The sequence below is a fragment of the Mus caroli genome, unplaced genomic scaffold (genome assembly GCF_978045245.1).
Source record: "Mus caroli unplaced genomic scaffold, Mus_caroli_1 scaffold_1, whole genome shotgun sequence".
In the NCBI taxonomy this organism is placed as follows: Eukaryota; Metazoa; Chordata; class Mammalia; order Rodentia; family Muridae; genus Mus; species Mus caroli.
In genome coordinates this window covers 116,432,377-116,454,956 of record NW_028227256.1, presented here as the reverse complement: position 1 = coordinate 116,454,956, position 22,580 = coordinate 116,432,377, and the positions used below count along the sequence as shown (strand labels likewise).

Sequence of the window (22,580 nt, the reverse complement as noted above, 5' to 3'; positions counted from 1 at the left end):
TGTGTGTGTGATATGTAGAATATGTGTGTGCTCTGTGTAATGTGTATGTGCTATGTGGATGTATGAATGTGGTATTGCTATGTGTTGTATGTGGTATTTGTATTGTGTATGTGTGTATGCCTGTATTGATGTGGGGGTATTATATGTGTATGGATGTGTGTGTGGTGTGTCCTGTGTATGTGTAAATATGTGTGTGATATGTGCTGTGTATGGTGCCTGTGTGTAGGTAATGTGTATGGGGGGGGCTTGGCATTTGCTGTGTGTTGCATATGTTGGTGTATGTGTGTGTGCATGTGCATGCCTGCATGTATGCTGTGTGTGTGCATGCCTGCATGTATGTGTATGTGTTGTGTTTATGTTATGTGTGCTCTGTGTGTGTGCGCGTGTGTGTGTGTGGTGACCCAATACATTTAACTAGGGTTGTTTATGGGGGCGTGATACCTCACACCACTGAAGAAGATGAACCTAACTATCCCGTTGCACATGGCATCTGGTACGCACACAACTGAAGATGCTGCTTTCACATGGAAGTGCCTTAAGAAGCCCCTAAAATTGCTTGTGTCTCTCTAGGAGAGAATCCCTCCCGAGGGCTGAGGGCCCACCTGCATCAGGAGGACAACATCTGGCGCTACTCACTAGAGTCTGAGGAAGTGCTGCACTTCGCCTTCCCCACAGACTCTGAGAGCTACAACGAGTTGGTGGGTGTCTTTCCTCTTTCAGGGAAGCAGACTGTGATCACGTGGGTGCAGAGGAGGCAGATGGCTAGCTAAGCCCGCTCTTGATCCCTCACCTCCTCTGAGAGGCTCCGAAGGAGGGTTGTGCCTGGGAATCTGTGAGCACTCACTGCTGTCTGCCCCAGACCTACAGAACCTATAGGTACCCTGGAGGAGCTCCCTGGTAACCTGATCTGTCCTAGGAGGTGGACCAGAAGGTTGTGAGGCAGCTCCCTCCCACAAGGCAACTCCTTTGCGGACTTTACCAGTTGCTCCTTTGAACTCCCAAGGGTTCATGAGCTAAGTTATTTAAGCCTGAGGGAACTCTGGAACTGACAGAATGAGAAAGGGAATGGTGTTATTAGACTTTTTTTACATAATACAACCTAGGTAGTCTAACAATGGCCCTTATGCCAAAGGGACTGAGAACCTGGTAGCTGCTTGGTCCACAGGTCGCAGGCCTCAGCAGTCCCAACCTGCCACTGAAGACCCCAGCGAGCCACTGGTCCTCAGTCTGCAATGAAAACCCAAAAAAGCTGAGTTTTGATCTCAGCCAAGGAATGTAGCAGCCAGTGGCAGAAACAGGGTAGATAAGATCGCTGGTGAACTGTCTAGGCGATGAGGCAAAAATCAAAGCTTCCTTCTCAGACTTCTGGCTGGCTGACACTGGATGGAACCACCCATGGCTGACACTGGATGGAGCCACCCACAGTTCCGGTGTTTTTTCCCATTTCAAATAACCTGGTCAAGAGAACTCCTTAGAAGTGTGCCCAGCAGTTTGTCTCTTAGTTGACTTCAGAGCCAGGCAAGTTAACAACCAGGATTAACCCCCACAGAAGGGCGTGTAGCAGCCCTACCTCATAGTCCACAAGCTTCACACACAAAGAGACAAAAGAGGGCGGGAGTTGCCTTTGTGCCCACAGCTCAGATAGCAGCTGCAGCCACAGGAAGAGCTGTTTTGAGCACAAAACTATTCAGGTAATGTTTCAAAACATAACAACAGCAACACACAGCTATTTCTGTTTACAGATGTGTATCTGTCTTTTTATGGGTTGTTGTTTTTCTTTTTTCCATGCAGGCTCTTGATGGCCTTGGACTAGTCCCAATTAAATCTTCAGAAATTCAAATCAAGCACAGTTATCCCTACTTCACTTTAAAGGTAAGACTTGCATAGAACATAGGTTGCGTATAAATATCATCTATCAACCACTGGGGAGGCACACATGCCACAGTGTGTGTGTGACCAGCAGGGAACAACTTTTGGGGGTTGGTTCTCTCCTACAGTGTGAGTCTTAGAGACGGTTGCCAGGCTTGACAGCAAAATGCACTTGTCCTTGGGTGTTTGTTTGTTTGTTTGTTTGTTTTCGAGACAGGGTTTCTCTGTAGCCCTGGCTGGCCTGGAACTCAGTCTGTAGACCAGGCTGGCCTCGAACTCAGAAATCCACCTGCCTCTGCTTCCCGAGTGCTGGAATTAAAGGCGCGTACCACCACTTGGGTTTTTTTATGAAGGGGAGCCATAGGCTTGAATCTGAATTGCATGATCCTCTCACTATTGCTCAATTCTGGTGGAATGGCCTGCTGCATTTTCTCTATTATTTGATGGTGTATTGAATAAAGCTCAGGTTCTTTTTCTCTAAGATGAATATGGAAACTGATTATTTCCTGTGGGTACAGTATATATTATGCATATAGGAAGCTCTCTATATATTAGAAACCTCAAGACACTAGTCAGCTTCTCTCTCTCTCTCTCTCTCTCTCTCTCTCTCTCTCTCTCTCTCTCTCTCTCTCTCTCTCTCTCTCTCTCTCTCTCTCGTTCTTCAAGACAGGATTTCTCTGTGTAGCTTTGGCTGTCCTGGAACTCACTTGGTAGATCAGGCTGGCCTATAACTCTAGATATCCACCTGTCTCTGCCTCCCAAGTGCTGGGATTAAAGGCATGTGCCACCACCGCCTAGATAGTCAACTTTCTTGAAGTGTAGGACCACTAGTGCTTTTGAAAGTAAAAATATGTTTATGTATGTCTCCAGTGAAGCCATCTGGTATAAGGAAATAATTTGATTACTGACATGTGCCAAGACTCAGAACAAGGCTCAAGACTGGCCCTGTTAGGCAGCTGTTGTTGAGATGCTAATCTTACCAAACAGTAATGGAGTCTTGTGGGCCATTTCCTTTTTAAAGAAAATACAAATGTCTATTGACTCTAGATAAGGCACTGATGACTGAATAAAGGCATTATTTCCCTCAGTCTAGCTTGAACATCCAGAATCTTTATTGGGACTACTTACAGGTACATGGGTGCAGGAATGTATATAGGAACTTGGATGACTCAAAGGGACATGCATCACTGAAACCCCACATTGTCATGGGTGAGGACTCATTAAAGCTGCATCTCTGAAGCACCCTGAACAATTTGCAGACAGCTCAGCTAATCAGAAAGTCTCCTCTCCCTGGGAATTGTTCACCTTAGGGAGGAGCTGTTTGGTGAATCTTGTAAGTTTCAGGGATTTCCTGAGACTTACTAGTTTCATTTACTACCTGAGCCTTAATGGGCCTTCTTCCAGGAAGGGATGTTTCCATTTGAAGGAAGTAGCCCTTACAAAACAGGCTTTTATGTGTCACCAATATGCTGTCTTCTTTTATTTTCAGGTTCCACAGTTATACAAAATCAAGGGATATCGTTCATTTTCTGTTAACAAGTCCTCAACAAATTACAGACTTCAGAAGCTTGCTCGGCCCCTGAAGCATGGTGCTGAGGTAATATACCTGCAAATTCAGGAACTGTTCTCACTACTCATGGCCTGCCATCAAGACTAACAGGTCATTGAGTTGGAGGGATGCCTAAATGCATAAGGGGATTTGTTGTTGTTCTTGAAGAAAACTCATGTTTGAGTCCCACCATCCATGCGGTAGTTCACAACCATCCATAATCCCAGTTCCAGGAGATCCAACAGGCATACACACAGTGCATATACATGCAGGCAGACATTCATGTACAAATAATAAAATAAATAACTCTTTAAGAAAAAAAAGATTAAGAAGTCATTTTTGATCTTTACACAGGATGAAGTCACCACCATCATAACCATACCCAAGAAGGATACCACGCCGCTCTCGGCAAAGCCCTCCATCTTGAGTATGAAACCACCCGAGGGCTTAGCGATGTCAGTGGAATATGATCCGCTGTATATTTTTGTAAGTACAGGTTGGCAGATGTCTGTGTTCCGTATAGCTTTATCTCAGCAATTATGTGGAAGCAGAAGCATGAGTTGGAAATATGTTTTCCTTTTGTTGTTGTTTGTTGTTGTTGTTGTTTTAGTTTTTTAATTAACTTTTTCTTCACTAAATACTTGTGTTCACTCTTGTTACTTATTTGTGTGTATGCCAGGGGAATGGGGACAGGAGAGGATATTGGATCCCTTAGAGTTGGAGTTGCTGTGCTTATGAGCCATCCAACATGGATGCTCAGATTTGAACTCTAGTCTCCATGATAAAGCAAGATGCACTCTCAAACCACTAAACCTTTAAAAAAATTTTTTTAAAAACAGTATCTCATAGCCCAGGATGGGCTCCAGCCTAATAATACACCAAGAATGACCTTGAACTCCTAACCCTCTTGCCTCTATGTCCCAAGTACCAGGACTGCCGATGAACTGCACCACATCCATTTTCAGGTGGTGCTGAGGATGGAACGGAGGGTTTGATGCATGCTAGGCTAGTGCTCTGCTAATGGACTACACCCCAACCCTGGAATCTGTTTTCTCTTTGGCATCTCAAGCCAGCTGAGCACTCCTCACCCTCCACCTTCTGACTATGAAGGGTGTGATATGGCAAGCTGCTTTAGTCCTTCCCACCTTGACTCCCCCACCATGATGGACTATTCATCTGAAGTGAGCCCAAATAAATTCTCTCTCTCTTAAGTTGCTTTTCCTGTTTTTTTTTTTTCCCCACAGCAATGGGAAACTAAGGCAGACCCAGAAAAGGGTTTTCTCTTTCTTACCAGTTTGCTTATTTAATCACTGCCCCCTCCTCCTCGTTGGTCATGGCTAGAGGCAGTTTCAAACTGCGATTTCAGCGACATTTTCTTCTTCATGAAGCCAGCAAATCTAAATAGCATCCAATGAAGCCCTTAAACTAGAAAATGCGTATATGAAGCTGGCAATGTTGGGAACATGGGACAACCTGAAGCTCTGCTCCTGTGCCGGTTTGCTAGGAAAGTTAACATACATTCCCATTGTTAGTGCTAGCGGGAGCCACAGCAAGCATCGCCGACGCCTGCCCTGTGCCTGGCATGGAGACGGGTAAACACCATCAATCTGGTCTTCCTCTCTTCCCCAGAATCCCAGCCCGGGACTGTTTGCCGTGAAGCATCCTCTGACCTATGCGGAGACACTGATAGATTACCATCTGTGCTCTCACCCAAAGTACAAGTACACCCAGGAGTCCCACTTGGGGTCCAGCATTCCTCTCACCCAAAGGCAGTTTCTCCATCATACGGTAATGTCAGCCACGGGCTTGGCAGAGCCGGCCTTGAACTGTGTGGAGGGGCAGGGAACAGGGAGAGTTGAGACTGAGAAAAAGAGGACTAGGGTGGCAAGGCAGTTCAGTGGGCTTGCTTACGACCAAACCTGATCATCAGAGTTCAACCCCTGGGACCCACATGGTGGGAGGAGGACAAGGAGAACACTGACCCCTGCATCTTCCCCTCTGACAACTTATACACACACACACACCTTACACATGCATACACATACTCATATACTCACATACTTACACACTCATGCATATGCACACACCCTCATGAGAATAACACGTGCATACGTAGATATGTATGTATACAGATGTGTACATAGATGTATACACACACGTTCAGAATAGATAGATGTGATTTAAACGACAGCAAAAAGGGCTTAGCCATGGACCAAGAATGGTAACCATGGTCCTCACACTGCTGGCTGTTCTCAGTGCCACCACTGTCTACCCACCTTTCTGCTGTCTGCTGCCCTTTTACCAACACCCTCACTCATTTTGACTTAAAGGGGAAATGGCTACTCATTAATCTTCCAGCCATATGAAAACAGCTGTGTGGTGCTCCATCCCTGAGCTCTGGCCTCCTCCTCACTTTGGACCCTCTGAAAATACAAATTTCCACCACTTGCTCTCAGGATCCCCAGGCCCAGAACTCATACAATCCTTGATCTACCAGCTCTGGCACAATTGCCATACCCCCCCCCCCAGCCTAACTTACATGACTACAGCTCCCTCCTCATCTCTACCATGATCTACCACTGCCATATCCTCCCAGACTGCCACAGAAATTTTCTGATCTAGCTTGGAATTCCTCAGTGGGTCAGGGGACTATGGAACTGGCTCCGTCAGTAAAGTGCCTGCCCCAGAAATGTGAGGACCCACATAAATCCAGGCATGGTGGCACAGGCGTATAATCCCATCACCATAGAGATGGAAACAGGTAGATCCTTGCATCTTATTGGCTAGTCAGTCTAGCTGAATCTGCAAGCTCCAGGCTCGGCAAGAGATGATATCTTTTGATTGAAGAAGACAGGGACATTGGTCTCTGGTATTACACACACACGGTTCTCTCTCTCTCTCTCTCTCTCTCTCTCTCTCTCTCTCTCTCTCTCTCTCTCTCTCTCTGACACACACACACACACACACACACACACATACACACGTACATACACATCCTCAGTGTGTATCCATTGCTAAAAGAGCAGCTCCACTGGTTTGGCCCTCAAGTCCACTAGTGACCTGCCTCCCTCTCTAGCCACAGGTACCATCCCCATCATGTTCCCTGCCTGTACTCAGCCAAACTGCTGGTGACCTAATAGGTCTGTCATCTTGCCAGAGCATTCCCCTGTACTGTCCTCCCTGCCTTGGTGCCACCTGTCCTACTTGAATGCCTGGAAAGCCACATCAGCCCTTGGTCATCACCACATATCGTATACTAGAACAACTGTCTTTGCTTTAGAGAAAGTCAAGTTGAACGGAATGATACAATTTGGATGGAACCTTTTGACAGTTAAAAATGGTCACCTGAGTGAAATGAAGGCTAAGATACATCCTTGTTAGTTCCTTTTGTTGGTCCTACAACAAACATATGATAAGAGCATCCTGGGAAAGTAAGGCCTGATGTCAAGAGCCCTGGGCAGCTGGCCATGTCACATCCGCAGTCAGCAAGCCTGGAGGGAGGGATGCTGGGTCTCGACTCACTTTCCCCTCTGTATTCAGCCTGGGACCTCAGCCTAAGGGATAACACTGCTCACAGTTAAAGGTGGGTCTTCCCACTTCAGTTAATCTAAGTTTTAAAAACCCTCAGAAACATTCCCAAAGATGTGTCTCCTAGATGAGTCGAGACACTGTCAGGTTAACAGTCGATATTAGCTCTTGCAGCTAACACCGTCATCTTTCTGCATCCTGACCCTGCTCCAACTTTCATCACAGGATATAATTCCTGGAATCATGAACTGGAAGAAGTTCCAGCCCCTGGTGTTTTCCTCCATGTCTGACCCCTCTATGATGGAAGCCACTCAGAGGTAAGCTGGGAACTGCTGGCCTCCTGGGGTATGTTAGCACCGTAGCTTACGGAGGCTGGGAGACCCGGAATCAGAGGCCACCATGACAGACCACACTCTCAGATCATACTTTCAAAACGTGATGGGGGCTTGCCTACCAAGGAGATACAGTGATAGCTGGTTTTCATACTTTGAATCTATCTTGAACAAGACATGCCTTTTAAAGGTAATGTAATGCTGACTAACTGGTGGCACAGAGAAAATTAACAGATCGTATAATTTTGCTGAAATATTCATCTTTTTCTTTATAGTTCATGGGGTGAGTGAGTCTGTCTCTCTGTCTCTGTCTCTGTCTCTCTCTCTCTGTCTCTCTCTCTCTGTGTATGTGTGTGTGTGTGTGTGTGTGTGTGTGTGTGTGTGATGCTCATGTGTGTACTTGCTTATGGAGGCCAGAAGGTGATCTTGAGTGTTCTTCATCAGAAATTGCAACTTTTTGTTTATTTTAAAATTTATTTATTGACTTATTTATTTTGAGATAAGGTCTTTTATTAGTACCTGGAGTTAGCTGATTCTGCTAAGGTAGCCAGCCGTGTTACCAATGGAGTCTCCAGTCTTTGCCTCCTCCACTCTGGGATTACAGATGTTCATCACCAAACCCAAGCTTTTTAAAAAGTGTGTTCTGTGGCTGGAACTCGGGTTCTTGGGATCAAATTCAGGTCTGCACGCTTGCAAGGCAAACACTTTATTGAGTTATTTCCTGGGCTCTTGAGAAGTTATCTTCCTCTTTGTGAGACAGGGGCTCTGATGACAACTTCACTGGGATGTTGCAGATGTCTATATGGAGAAGTATCTAGGATCTGACTGACAAGCTTGCTTTTGATAACTTGCATTTTTCACTGAGCTCACAAAACTGTGTGCAATCATTCTCTCACCACTAGATGGCAGCATCAGCCCCCTAAACCAACTCATTCTACAAGAAAACTGAATGAGTCAAACTGACAGGCGGCTGTTCTGGTTTCATTTCTGTTGCTGTGATAAAAATACCCAGACACAAAGCAGCTTAGGAAAGAAAGGGTTTGTTTGGCTTGCAACTCCAGGTTACATTTTGTTACTTCAGGAAGGTCAAGGCAGAAGCTTCAAACACCATCCACAGCCAAGAGCAGGCAGGATAGAATCCTTGCTCATTCAGGATCTGCTGCCTAAGGAATGGTGCCACCCACAGTGGGCTGAGTCTTCCTATATCAACTAGCAATCCAGAACTCATTCCATACACACACAGGCATGCTCACAGGCATACCTGATATAGACCCATATCTAGCTGGTGCATAACTCAGTAGTAAAGTTTTTGCCTCTCCTCCTCACCACTACAGTGGGGGGAAAATTGACTCCCCTGGGTCTGGGGTTGTGTCTGGACTCCAGTGCACCCACTGTTAACATACATGGATTCCAAGTATTAAAAACTAGTCAATTCATTGTTTTCCAAAGTAATGTCCTTGGAAACATCTCCCAAAGCTGCTGTTGTAGTGGAAAGTCAGGAGGAGGTTGCTGTGGTCCGGATATCCATGCATTAAACATGAAGGTCATATCAATGAAAAGCTTTCTACCATGACTTTTCGCCTTTAGCTTCTGTGCCTGAATGCTCTGTTGGGCCAGTTTGTTTCAGATAAACTGCCATTGCATAATATCTCAAAAATCAGGAGCAGGGCCCAGGCAGGGGTGCAGCTCAGCTGGTAGGAAGTGTGTAACACCCACAAAGCCTGGGCTCCATCCCCAGCATTGTAAAAATGGGCACACATCTGCAACCTCAGCATGGAGAGGTAAAAGCAAGAGACTCAGGAGTTCAAAGTCGTCCTCAGTTACACAGCGAGTCCAAGGCCAGCCTGGGCTACGTGAGATTCTGTCTCAAAAGAAAATAAGTATTTTTCTATTATGTGTTTATACTGATTGTTGGATTGAAGGCCAAGCTGTTGCTTCTAAAAGCAGTTATAAATAATAATAGTAATCCATTTTCTAACTTCTGTATTTATCCATCCATGTGCTATGACAAAGTGTTAGTCTCCATGTTAAAAAACGCCATATATGGATCAAAAGTCAGACACCAGGCAGATTTTGTGTCTAGTGAGGGCTTACTTCCCATTTCACAGACAGGGCCTTCTTTTCTATTTTTATTAATTTATGTGCATGTGTGCATGGTATGGGTGAGCTCAGGCCACATCACATGTGTGGGGAACAGAGGACAGCTTTCAGGAGTCTGTCCTCCCTTCTCACCATATGAGTCCCATGAGCCATCTTGCTGGTCCGGAAGCCTTGCTTGTGACCTCCCAAGGGTGGAGGATCGAGGTATCCCTGGGGCTTTTTTTCTGAAGGCTCTGATCTTAGCTGTGAGGCTTGGCTCTTATGAACCAATCACCTCCCAATGGTTCTGTCTCCGCACATTAACACATTAGGAGTGGGTATTAGGGACGTAAGAGTTAGAAGGGGTCATCTTTAGTCTCCAGTAAGTTCTGCAAGGCCATTCATGCCCTTTCAACCTCAAAGCTATTTTGCTTGAATAAATGACCTACAATTACAAGGTTACCCTTTAGTCTTTTAAACCTGAGATTTACCTGTGTATTATTAAATCATCCAGTGTGATTATTAAGCATTTATTTATTCTACATCATTTTAAAATAGTTTTACATTTTTTATATATATCTTAGAGGGGAAGGTGCAGGCCACAGTACACATGTGGAAGTCAGAAGGAAATTTTCAGAAGGCAGCTCTGGGCTCTCCAGCCTCAGTCCTGACCCTCCAAGGCAGTGCTGGCTCCCTCTTATGGCATGGGTCTCAAGCTGGACCAGTCATTGGTCAGCATCTCCCACAATCTCTGTGCCACGTTTACCCCAGCACATCTTGTGGGCAGGACAAATTGTAGGCCAAAAGTTTTGTGGCTGGGTTGGTGTCCCAATCCCTGCACTGGAAGACTTGCCTGGTCACAGAAGGTGACCTGTTCAGGCTCCATATCCCCCATTGCCGAGTCTTACCTAGAGTCACCCTCATTGAGTTTCCATTGCGCTAGGTTTCTAGCTCGTTCCAGAGAGGCCCCCTCCCATTACAGTTGTCTCCCCCAGTACTGTCTCCCTCCATCCTCCCATACCTGATCCCTTCTGTTCTCATCCCCACCTCACCCCTGTCCAGTCCCCGCCACCCACCTGCAATGTGTCTCCCTCCTCCCTCCCTCCTCCTTCTTCCTTCTGTTCCTCCCTCCATTTCTCCTTCCCCTGCCCCATCCTTACATCCCTCCCCCAATCCCTTTCCCTCCCACCACCCCCTTTTTTGTTTCTTTGTTTACAAAAAGATTTGTTTGGTTTTGATTACGTGAATGTGCTTGTTCTTTTCGGGGGATGTGCCTATGGTGTCCAGAAGAGGGCGCCAGATCCCCTGGAGCTGGAGGTGGCTGAAAGCCAATCTTCCTGGGTACTGAGAATTGAACTCAGGTCCTCTGGAAGAGCAGTAAGGGCTCCTAAGCACTAACGTATCCCATCCATCCTTTTTCTCCCTTCCCCTCTTTTGTGACTATGGGATTAACTGTTTCTGGATTTGTTGTTGTTGTTGTTTTTAAGATTTATTTTATTTATTTTATATATGTGAGTACACTGTCGCTGTTTTCAGACACACCAGAAGTGGGCATTGGATTCCATTACAGATGATTGTGAGCCACCATGTGTTTGCTGAGAATTGAACTCAGCACCTCTGGTAGAGCAGCCAGTGCTCTTAATCGCTGAGCCATCTCTCCAGCCCCTGTTCCTGTTTCTTAATTCCACTTTCTCGCTGATTTACTGACACTTTCTCAATATATAGAACATTCAATGTGTTTCCCAAACTCAGCACTACACAAAAATATTCTTTTTTTTAAATTCTCCTTATCTCAACTACCCTCAATTTAATATCCTCCTGTTTAATACCCTTAATGCTCAAATCTGTTAAAAGAGTAAGTTATATTTCTAGAGGCAGGGAAGATGGCTTAGTGGGCAGAGTGTTTCCATGTAAGCATTCAAACTCAAGTTTGGATCCCAACACCCATGGAAACGCTGGACCAGAGTGGGTGCCTGTAAGCCCAGCACGGGAGGTGGAGACAGGGAACCTCAGAGTAAACTGGCTAGCTAGGCCCACCAGATTAGTGAGACCTGAGCTCAGTGGAAAACCCTGTATGGATGTATAAGGCAGAGAGAGGGTGGTAAAAGAAGACACCTGAAACCATCTTCTGGGCTCCACATGCACATTCATACAAATCTACACCCACACGTGCCCACACACATGCAAACATGCATACACAAATGCACACATTACATATGCATTATATGTATATATTCTAGGGGCTAAGGATGTATGTAGCTCAGTTAGTAGGCTATTTGCCTAACATGCACAAAGCCCTGGGTACCACCCCAACAAGGCATAAACCAGGCATAATGATGTGCCTCATGTAAAGCCAGCACTTGGGAGGTAGAGGCAGAAAGATCAGAAGTTCAAGGTCACCCTCAGCTAAGTGTGAGTGAACTTAAGCCTTATGTGGCATATATGTGAGACACTGTGTCAAGATAAACAAACAAACAAAAACAGCAAACCCCACAGGGGCCAGCTTGAGTGCTGATGCATTGTGGTCCTCATTGCTTGTGTCTCCCTCCACAGAAGTGACTGGTATAGTCCCTTGATGCTGCCCATAGATGTCCCTGCCCCACTGGAGGACTTACCAGAAGAAGACAGACTGGAAACTACTGAGCGGTATTTTTCTGATTTTCTTCTTGGGGCTTTTGGTGTCTGAGCTGTCATGTTTTTCTCATGAGGCACTCTGAGGGATTGTGGAAGAGACACACAGCAGCTGAGTGCCTACCCAAAAGGAGCAGGCAAGGCTGATGCCCAGCTGGGCCACCAGGAGATGAGACAGACGCTTCCCTCACAGTGCAGAATAGACTATCTCGGACGTCTCAGATGTGAAGAGTGGGGAAGGCGGCTCAGGCAGTAATGTGCTTGACACACAAGCACGAAGACCAACTTCAGATCCTCAGCACACGTACAAAAAGCCAGACCTGTGGTTGGAGAGATGGCTCAGCAGTTCAGAGCACTGGCTGCCACTGCAGAGTCTGTCATGTCCCAAAGGCAGTGCACAACTCCCTGTAACATCAGATTGGGGGATCCAGTGCTGCCTTCCAGCCTCTGTGGGCACCAGGCACATACATGGCACATACCATGCATGTAAGCAAACACTCATAACTGGAAGAAAAGAAAAAAGCCAACCATGGTGGTGGCATACATCTGTAACCCCAACATTGAGGCTGGGGTCATGGTGACTATCAGATCCTTGGCACTTAGAGGCTAGCCGGTCTGGCTGAATCAGGGCACTCTAGGTTCCGTGAGAGAGAAAAAAGGTAGAGAGCAATAAAGGAAGACACTAACCCTGACCTCAGGATTCTTTGTGCATACTCGTGGACACATGTACCACATGGACATATATACCACACACACTCACACACTCACACACACACACACACACTCTCATACATTCACACACACATTCACACACACTCATACACACACACTCATACACACTCATACACACACACACACACATACTCATACATTCACACACACATTCATACACACACACTCATACACACACACTCATACACACACATACATACTCATACATTCACACACACACTCATACACACACACTCATACACACACACACACACACTCATACACACACACACATACTCATACATTCACACACACTCATACACACACACTCATACACACACACACATACATACTCATACATTCACACACACATTCACACACACTCATACACACACACTCATACACACTCATACACACACACACACACATACTCATACATTCACACACACATTCATACACACACACTCATACACACACACTCATACACACACATACATACTCATACATTCACACACACACTCATACACACACACTCATACACACACACACACACACTCATACACACACACACATACTCATACATTCACACACACTCATACACACACACTCATACACACACACACATACATACTCATACATTCACACACACATTCACACACACACTCATACACACACACACATACATACTCATACACTCACACACACTCATACACACACATGCACACGCTCATGCACACACTCACACACTCACACAGACTCGCATATACACAAGAACTAGAAACTAGAAACAAGGTATTTGCATTTCCTTTTACTAATCGGAACCCAACAGCTAGAGAGCGTGTATCCTTGAATCCAGCTAGAAACTCCGCAGCAGAGTGAGAACAGGAGCCAAGCACTTTCTGTACCATGAGCCCCTTGGTGGGACATCCAGACACCTCAGGCATGTGTGTGCTGGCTGTGCCACCTGTCACTGTCCTCTCTGTACATGCATCTTCTTTGTGGTCATTGCTTTCTCCGTGTGTGTGTGTGTGTGTGTGTATGTCTGTGTGTCTGTCTATGTGTGCATGCGTGTTTGCACATGTATGTGGAGACTGGAGGCCAACCTTTGATGTTTTATTAGGTGTTTGTTGTTGTTTAAAACAGGATCTTTCAGCTTACCCGTTGGGCTAGGCTGGTTAGCCAGCAAGCCCAGGAACATACATGTCTCTGTCTCCCTAGCGCTGCCATCATAAGCATGCAGTACTACACCCTGGGTTCTGGGGACTGAACTTAGGTCCCCATGCTCATGTGACAAGTACTTTATTGACTGCACCATCTCCCCAGTCATCGTTTTTATTCTTAATCAACCCAAACTCTCCTGTTCTAAATTATACCATGAGTTCCAATGAAGCAAAGGAATCCTGAAAACCCAACCACTGATAACCATTCATCGGCATCTTAGACCAGGATCCATGCCACCCTGCTTGCTGCGCACAGGAAATGGCTTGTCCTTCCCAGGTGCAGTATCTCTTACCCAGTACACACTCAAAAATAATTACTTGTGACAAACTCTCTTTCTTTCTCTTATCAATACATACTACATTGATAGTTTCAGCACATTTCCATGCAAAATAATCAATTAGTGAAATGCTAAATAACTGAGGCGTGTAGCCAATTCCTCTGACACCCACCCACAAGCTCTGGGAGTTGGCACTACTGGGGCATCTTGCTTGGAAGAAAATCTACAAAGGAAGATTGAACGTCTACCCAAAGCACAGTATGAGGCCCTTTCTTTTTATTTTAGTGTGTGTGTGTGTGTGTGTGTGTGTGTGTGTGTGTGTGTGTACTCACACCTGCTCCAAGATCTCATGACGTGATCAGAGGACAGCTTGCAGGAGCCCCTTCTTTCCTTCCACCATGTATGTCCCAGGGATCCAACTCAGATCCAGGCTTCGTGGTGAGCATCTTTACCCGCTGAGCTATCTATCTCTCTATCCTATGCCAGAGACCCTTTCATGAAAGTGTTACAGGCATGGTGGGATGGCCCCTATTTGCTCCAGACTGAGAAAGAGTCCTGACTTGCCCTGCCCATGTAAGGAGAGAGCAGACCCAAGCAGAACCAGCCCTTCCTCTCCTCATCACTGCTGTGACTCAGTTTCCTCACCTTTGAAATGGTACCCACGGCATGGGAGTAGAGGCACAGAATTAAATGAGATAATATGATGCTAAGGGGTGGGGGAGCTAATAATCAGAATATAGCATTTCCTGAGCATTAAATGTATGTCAGGCGGTGCGTGGCCAGTTTTGAAGGATATTTTTGTGTGTGGCTGGGGGTTGGGGGGGGGTAGTATGTTCACACATCAGGGATACACATGAGTGCATAGGTTTATGTGTGCATGTGTGTGTAGGCATGTGGAGACCAGAGTGGAGTTCCTTGGTCACTCTCTACTTTGTGTCTCAGACAGGGACTTGCACTGAATCTGGAACTCACCAAGTAGACCAAGCTGGTGGGCCAGCAGGATGCAGGGATCCATCTGCCTCTGCTGACCCAGCACTGGGACTATAAACTCCTGCCACCAGGCCCAGCTTTCTGTACCTGGGTGCAGGGAACATAATTTAGGTCCTTCTGCTTTCTTGACAAGCACTGTCCCAACTCAGCCACTGTCCCCAACCCTCAAGGACACTACCAAGACCACTTCTGAGCGTGTACTATGGCTTAGATAAACCATCCCTGTGCAAACCCAATCCTTGAAGGTATCGCTGCCTTCACTGCTCTTGGAAGCATTTCACATTGACGTGGTAGAAATGGCTATTTTTCCAAAATACCATTGACCTTTTCTCCTTCAAACATAAAATATTTGAAGCCAGAGGCTAAATTTCCCAGACTCCTTTGCCTCATGCCCTGCCCTTGACTAGGCCTTTACAAATGGGACATGAGCAGATAATCGGTTGGCTACACGTGTAGCTGCTTAACAAGGTGTGTATCCTTCCTCCACACTCTAAATCCCCACTCTCCCCAGCTAAAACCCAAGCCGTCAGGGACCCCGTTTAACCAGCCAGCAACAGGCCACAGGTCAGCCAGCAACAGCCCATGCACAAACCTGACTCGACACCTGTGTGTAAATAAAGTTTTGTTGTAACCAAACACACCTCTTCATTTACATATTTTCTATGCTTCCTAGGATGGTTAGCCTTGGTTGTAAACTTGACAGGATCTAGAATTATGAAAGAAACAAACATCTGGCCATTTCCGTGAGGAACTTTCCAGAGTGTGTTAACTGAGGTGGATCGCTAAATATGGGTGGTATCGTTCAATGCACTGGGGACCCAGGCTGAATAAAGGAGAGAGAGCTGAGCCCCAGCAATCACTGCCCTCTGCTTCCTGAGTACAGATGTCATGTGACCAGCTGCCTAAAGCTCCCGCCACTACACACACACACACACACACACACACACACACACACACACACGACAGACTGTACCCTGGCCTGTGAGCCAGAATCAGCCTAACCTTTCCTTAGTTGCTTCCATCAGACATTTAGTCATAGCAAAGTATAAGTTACTAATAAAGCCCTTTAGTGTCACATGGCAAAGCTGAGGAGCTATAAGTGAGACCCACAACCCACAGAGTCTTCAGAGAAAACACCTGCTGCTCTCGGGATACTCAGACGCTCTCATCACTGTGGCAAAGCACCCAAAAGAAAAGAGAAAGGGTTTGCTACGGCTCGTGGCTCCAGAGGTCCAACCACGCCTGGCTGGATCCATTTCTTTGGGCTGGAGACAAAACAGAAACATCATGGAAACAGGAGCCTGTGGCCAGAAAGCAGCGGGGAGGGGAGGGAGAGGGAGGGCAGGGGGAGAGAGAGAGGGAGAGGGAGACAGAAAGGCAGAGACAGAGACAGAGACAGAGACAGAGACAGAGACAGAGACAGAGATGGGGAAACAGGAAGTGTCTGGGGATTGTGCATCCCTCATAGGCATGCCACCTATGATCTGTTTTACCCAACAGCTCCCATCACTCATGACTGTCATCAATTATGAATCATCAGTGATTTAACCCATTGATTAAGTCAGAGCCCCTTATGAGCCATCACTTCAAAAATCCCCACATCAGAATTCCACTGCACCGGGAACTAAGCCTTCAACAGGGAGCCTTTGGGGAGATACTTCATAGTCTAGTATTAAGCCTGAACTATTAAGTGCAACTGAAATAAACAGGATCAGACTGGGTCCATGGTTACACAGGTAAAGTGATTGCCACATAAACATGATGGCCTGAGCCCAGATCCCCAGATCCCATGTAGAAGCTGAGCACAGCAGTACATGTCTGAAGCTGAAACATTACTAATGCGAGGCAGACAAGGGAGACATCACACTCTCCCTGGCCGGCTAGCCTGGGTGCATAGCAGTAGACAGCAAGAGAACCTGCCTCAAACAAGATAGAAAGCAAGGTTGTGAACATCACCTGCATACTATGGCTCTCACAACAGAGAGAGACAGAGACAGAGAGACAGAGAGACAGAGAGAAGTTGAATTTCTTTCACTAAAGTTTATTATTTAGAAATAGACTGTTCACAAGGTGACCCAAACACAGAAAGACAAAAATGTTCTCTGTCACAAGCGATCCTAACCCAGAGTGTACACATATACACATGGACACTGCTGTGGGTGTGGGTAAAGCTTAAAAATCTAGAGGGAAACACAGAGGACAGCAATGGGTGATGAGAAGCATGACGAGACACATGGGACATGAAGGAGGGATTAATGCACAGTGGGGACGATACAAGGAGGATGCAGGGTGACAGGAGGTAGGAGAGACGGAAAAGGGAACCGAAAAGCACACTGTGTTCTAAAACGCCAGAACGGCACTTAACACGTTACATGATTTTTAAAAGTACAAATTTCAAAGAAACACACTGATTTCACAGAGGCTCTGGGCTTTCGAGTTATCCGTGGCTCTAGCTCTATTTTAATCCCATTGTGTCCAGAGGACGTCATCGAATGAATCCCATCTTTTGAAATCATTTGGGCCTCTTTACTGTGGGGGACATGGGATAAAGGCTGGAGAGCCTCAAGGGATAAACATTCCAGGTGCACTTGAAAGGAGCCTGAAACCTGTGACCCCCTTTTTAAAAACAGCTCTTTATAAATCTCTCCCCCAGCATCGTCGGGGGTGGAGGCAGTTTGTCCGCCCTCTGCTTCTCTGCACGTGGCCAGAACTGCCCCCTGGGCTCGGCTCCCGACGAGCTCTGATAGTTCATCCTGGTTTTTTTATGCTGAGAAAGAAAACAATTATTCCCACTCAGCATCCTCTTCCTTTCCAGGGATCTCTGTGATCAGGGCATAGAAGTCATGCTGACGCCAGAAATGGTCCAAGTGGAATTCCCCATGCTGATTCACAGGGACTCCAAGAAGGAGAAGTAAGTGGGTGTTTCTGTCCGGGGTGGAGGGTGGAGGTCAGAGATGTCACAAGGTCTGAATCTAAGTGTGCCCAGCACTGAAGGAGGCACACCTCCAATGCTTCAAATATTCAAATGCACGGCATCCTTTATCTGCCGTCCCCTCCTTCAAATGGTTTTGCAAGGAAACCTTTCAAAACTGAATCCACAGAGCTGGAGAGACGACTCAGTGGTTAAGCGTGCACACTGCTCTTGAAGAGAACCTGAGTTCAGTCCCCAGCATCCACACCAGCTCAAAACTGCCTGTGTGTCCTGCAGACCCAATACCCTTCTCTAGCCCTTTGGGCATTGCATGCACATGCACAAACCTACACACACACACACACACACACACACACACACACTTCGCTTAAAGAGCATTAAAATATTTTTAAAACTTGCATCCGGATTTAGGGAGGATCCATCAGTAAGTGCCCACTGGGCAATTGTGAGAACCTGAATTTGATCCCCCAGAACCTATGGTTTGTGTTGTTTTGTTTTGTTTTGTTTTCAAAGAGGCAAATTGGACATGGTGGGACATGCCTTTAATCCCGGCTCTTGAGAGATAGAGGATCTGTGTGAGTTCAAGGCCACCCTGATCTACATAGTGAATATCAGAACACCCAGGGCCACATAGAGAGACCCTGTCTCAAAAAAAAAATGGGGGAAGAAAAAAGAAAAAGATAAGGCATGATAATGTATGCCTGTAACCTCAGCACTTGGAGAGGCAGGGGCAGGAGGATTCCTGGGGCTGGCTGGACAGCTTAACTGAATTAGTTAGCTCCAGGTTCAGTGAGAGACCCTGCCTCAAAAAAATAAGGCAAAGAGACTCTGGCCACACACACATACACACACACACACACACACACACACACACACACACACGCGCGCGCGTGCACACACAAACATGCACTCAACACATCCACACAGGCATACACATGGATGTAAGCACAGCTATGGCTGACTGTATCTTGTAGGATCTGTGTGACTGGTTTCTTGTCACCCTCACGGTGATGTAGGGTGGCAAGGATGACCAGCGTAGGAGGTAGAGACTTCCATTCAGAATTCACCCATGGAGCAAACTGCATAGCTGAGACCCAAGTCCACTTCTAGTCACTTAGGAACTAAAGGTTCTCAACAGTTAGTAAGTTACTACTAAATGTAACTTCCTTTTTTCTATATCAAAGCAAAAATTTCCAGTCTTCATGAGACATCAGGGTAATTTGCATGGTTTTAAAAAGTTGCCGGGCGGTGGTGGTGCATGCCTTTAATCCCGGCACTTGGGAGGCAGAGGCAGGTGGATTTCCGAGTTTGAGGCCAGCCTGGTCTACAAAGTGAGTTCCAGGACAGCCAAGGCTATACAGAGAAACCCTGTCTCAAAGAAAAAAAAGTTTATTTACTTGGTGTGTGTGTGTGTGTGTGTGTGTGTGTGTGTGTGTGTGTGTGTGTGTATTGGTTCTCTCCTTCTATGATGTGGGTCCGAGGAATCAAAACCCCATCTCAAGTCAGAGGAGCAACTGCCTTTACCCACTGAGTAATCTCTCCAGCTTCTAAATTCTTTTAAAGTATATTGATTGATTGATTTTGTATGCATGCATGTGTATATATGTATGGGCCTTCATGTACCATGGTACATATGGAAACAGGCATATGGAAGCCAGAGGATACTTGTCTCTCTCCTTCTACCATGTGGGTATTAGGGATGGAACTCAGTCTATCAGGCTTAGGGAAGCGTTTGCCTACAGACCTATTTAGCTGGCTTGACTTTCATGTTTTAATATCTTGGTATATCTTTATTGTGTTTCCAATATCCAGGGATTTCAAAGACTCCACCCAGTCACCAGAAAAGGTGGGAGAAAGGGTGCAGGAGGAGATGAAGAATCTGCGAAGCAAAGCTCTCAATACGTACCTGATTCTAGACTAAAACCCACTGGTGTGCCCGTTGCTCTCCTTGCCTTCAAAGGTCACTGAGGTCCTCTGAGTTCATTTACATTCAAACCACTTTTGGAATTAAAGTTTCTAGAGACAAGAATTGAAATGCAGATGCCTTGCTCTAAACTATATTTTTTCTTTCTGAAAATAAAAATATGCTGTTATGATGACCATGCTGAGAGATTCTTAGTGCAAGCCTTTGTGCTGGAGCGAAGCCTTCTCGAACAAGCCAAGAGTCAATGTGGCAAGGGTCAATGGCCTGGGGCTGGGGAGAAGACTCAGTCAGTCAAGTGCTTCCCTTACAAGCATGAAGACCTGAATTTGATCCCAAGAATCCATGCAGAACACTGGTATAATAGTACAAACTTCTAACCCCAATGCTGGTAGGCAAGAAACAAGAAGAGGGGCTCAATGGCCAGTCAGTCTAGCCTACTTGGTTAACTCATTAGCCTGTAGTGAGGGACCTAGTCTCAAAAAACAGTGTGGCCAGCGTCACAAGGAATTATGCCTGAGGTTAGCCTCTGGCTTCCATACACATATGCACATGCACTCATGTGCACACACACACACACACACACACACCACTAAGAGGCTAAGACCCAGGCATTCCTGTTGCTGTTTCTGGGTATTGTGGTGTCAGATGGATCTGGGAGGGATGTGACCTCCCACCTCTCCCCAGAATTCTCTGAAAAAGCCACATGGGTGAGAACACTGGCTCCTGGGGTAGCTGTGCTGGGAGCAGAGCCTGGCTAGCACTGACCCTGGGATAGCCATCGTTAGACAACTAGAACTCACAGGTGTACTTGGAAACATCTGTACAGCATCTGGAACTTAGGGAACTCCCGGAAGCACATGGGGGAGGAACGGGGGTGGGGGAGTCATCGCAAAGATGCCAGGAATTCTGGTAGCCAGATCTTTTTGTTGTGTTTGTCAATGAGATTCCACTCATATGTGCAGGTGAGGATGGTTGATGGTGTTTGGGTTCTGTCATACACATTATTATCCAATTGTGATAGGACGTTGTGGTAGTTTGAATATTCTTGGCCCAGGTAGTGGCACTATTTGGAGGTGTGACCTTGTTGGAGGAAGTGTGTCACTGTAGGTGTGACTTTAAGACCTTCCTCCTTACTATGTGGGAGCCAGTCTTCTCCTAGCAGCCTTCAGATGAAGATGCAGAACTCTCAGCTCCTCCTGTACCATCCTGCCTGGATGCTGCCATGCTCCTGCCTTGATGACAATGGACTGAATCTCTGAACCTGTAAGCCAGCCCCAATTAAATGTTGTTCTTATAAGAGTTGCTGTGGTCATGGTGTCTGTTCACAGCAGTAAAACCCTAACTGAGATAGATGTATTCTGTTCCCTTCTCTGTTCATGTATGTATGTATGTGTATGTGTATGTGTATGTGTATGTATGTATGTGTGTATGTATTATGCAATTACATGTCTTGTTGCTGCAACAAAATACCCAACAAAGTGACTTAGGAAAGAAGGTTTCACTTTGGCTCATGGTTCCAGTGACTAAAGTCTGTCATGGCAGGAAAGATATGCCATCAAGTAAGGAAGGCATGGTGGCAGGAGCATGAGGCAGCTGCTCACTTGGCATCCACAATCAGGAAGCAGAGAGGTGAACGCTTGTGCTTCAGCTGTTGCCAGTCTTTCTTGGACCCACTGAAAGGGCTCGAAAATCACTGAAGGAAGACCCCAGACTCAGATAATGTACAAACTAAAGACCGTTTACTATGCAGAAACAACCAGGATGCAGGGGTCAACCATTTTTCAAACTGGCCACCTGAAGTAGAAACTTCTAGTTTCTTTGGAAAGCTAGTGATATCAAATGGTGTTTTGCTGGGGCACGCAGGTGAAAAGAAAGTCTTGATAAAGCAGACACGTAAAAGACTGTTTTCCTGAAGCAGACACTGGTGAAAGGATGTTTTGCTGAAGCAGACACATGAAAGGACACAAGATGAAGGAATATAAATATGACCCACAGGCAGTGGGAAACCGGCACTGAGCTTTGGTTTGGTTTGCTCTGCCTCGCTAGTCTTCACTAATGACAGGCATGTATTGGTTCGCCTTACATAGCATTGTTGAAGTCAATTTGTGGTAACGCTGCCATTGAGAGAAACTCACCAAGAACTGCTCATGAGTTTCCTGCAGCAGCCTGCTACTTCCACAGCCTTGCTTGGGGCCTGTTGGTGAGATTGGCAAGGGCTTCTTTGAGATTGAACTACAGCTGCTGGTTCATGCCTGGTGTCTGCCTGCTGAAAGGACTGGACGGTAGCTGCCAGTTTGTGTGTGCTGTCTGCCTGCCTAGAGGACTGGTCTGCAGCTGCTAAGTTGTATTTGTTGTTTGCTACGGGACTGAACTGCTAAGGAAGAACACTGCAATCTCCCCCAAAGAACTATTGCTGAACAGGTCCACTTCCCCCATATCCTAATAACTTTTCTACTACCTCTGCTGGGAGATGGGCTAGAGGAGAGGTTAAACCCTTATTAAAAGTAGTTTGCAAGAAATGTATGCCTACACTGACC

The 22,580-nt window shown here is 46.2% G+C and overlaps 1 protein-coding gene across 3 annotated transcripts in view; it reads left to right on the top strand.

Annotated features, from left to right (window-relative positions):
- Cfap221 (cilia and flagella associated protein 221) overlaps positions 1-20,201 on the top strand; it is a 79,057-nt gene extending 58,856 nt beyond the window's left edge. For all 3 annotated transcript variants that reach the window (XM_021166758.2, XM_021166741.2, XM_021166748.2), the window contains exons 16-24: positions 571-698; positions 1,792-1,872; positions 3,359-3,466; positions 3,773-3,904; positions 5,048-5,206; positions 7,172-7,263; positions 11,911-12,003; positions 18,003-18,098; positions 19,932-20,201. In XM_021166758.2, coding sequence (XP_021022417.1) covers positions 571-698; positions 1,792-1,872; positions 3,359-3,466; positions 3,773-3,904; positions 5,048-5,206; positions 7,172-7,263; positions 11,911-12,003; positions 18,003-18,098; positions 19,932-20,040 — 998 coding nt within the window. In that variant the 3' untranslated portion in view covers positions 20,041-20,201. The remainder of the gene's footprint in view (positions 1-570; positions 699-1,791; positions 1,873-3,358; positions 3,467-3,772; positions 3,905-5,047; positions 5,207-7,171; positions 7,264-11,910; positions 12,004-18,002; positions 18,099-19,931) is intronic.
- Positions 20,202-22,580: the final 2,379 nt, after the last annotated feature.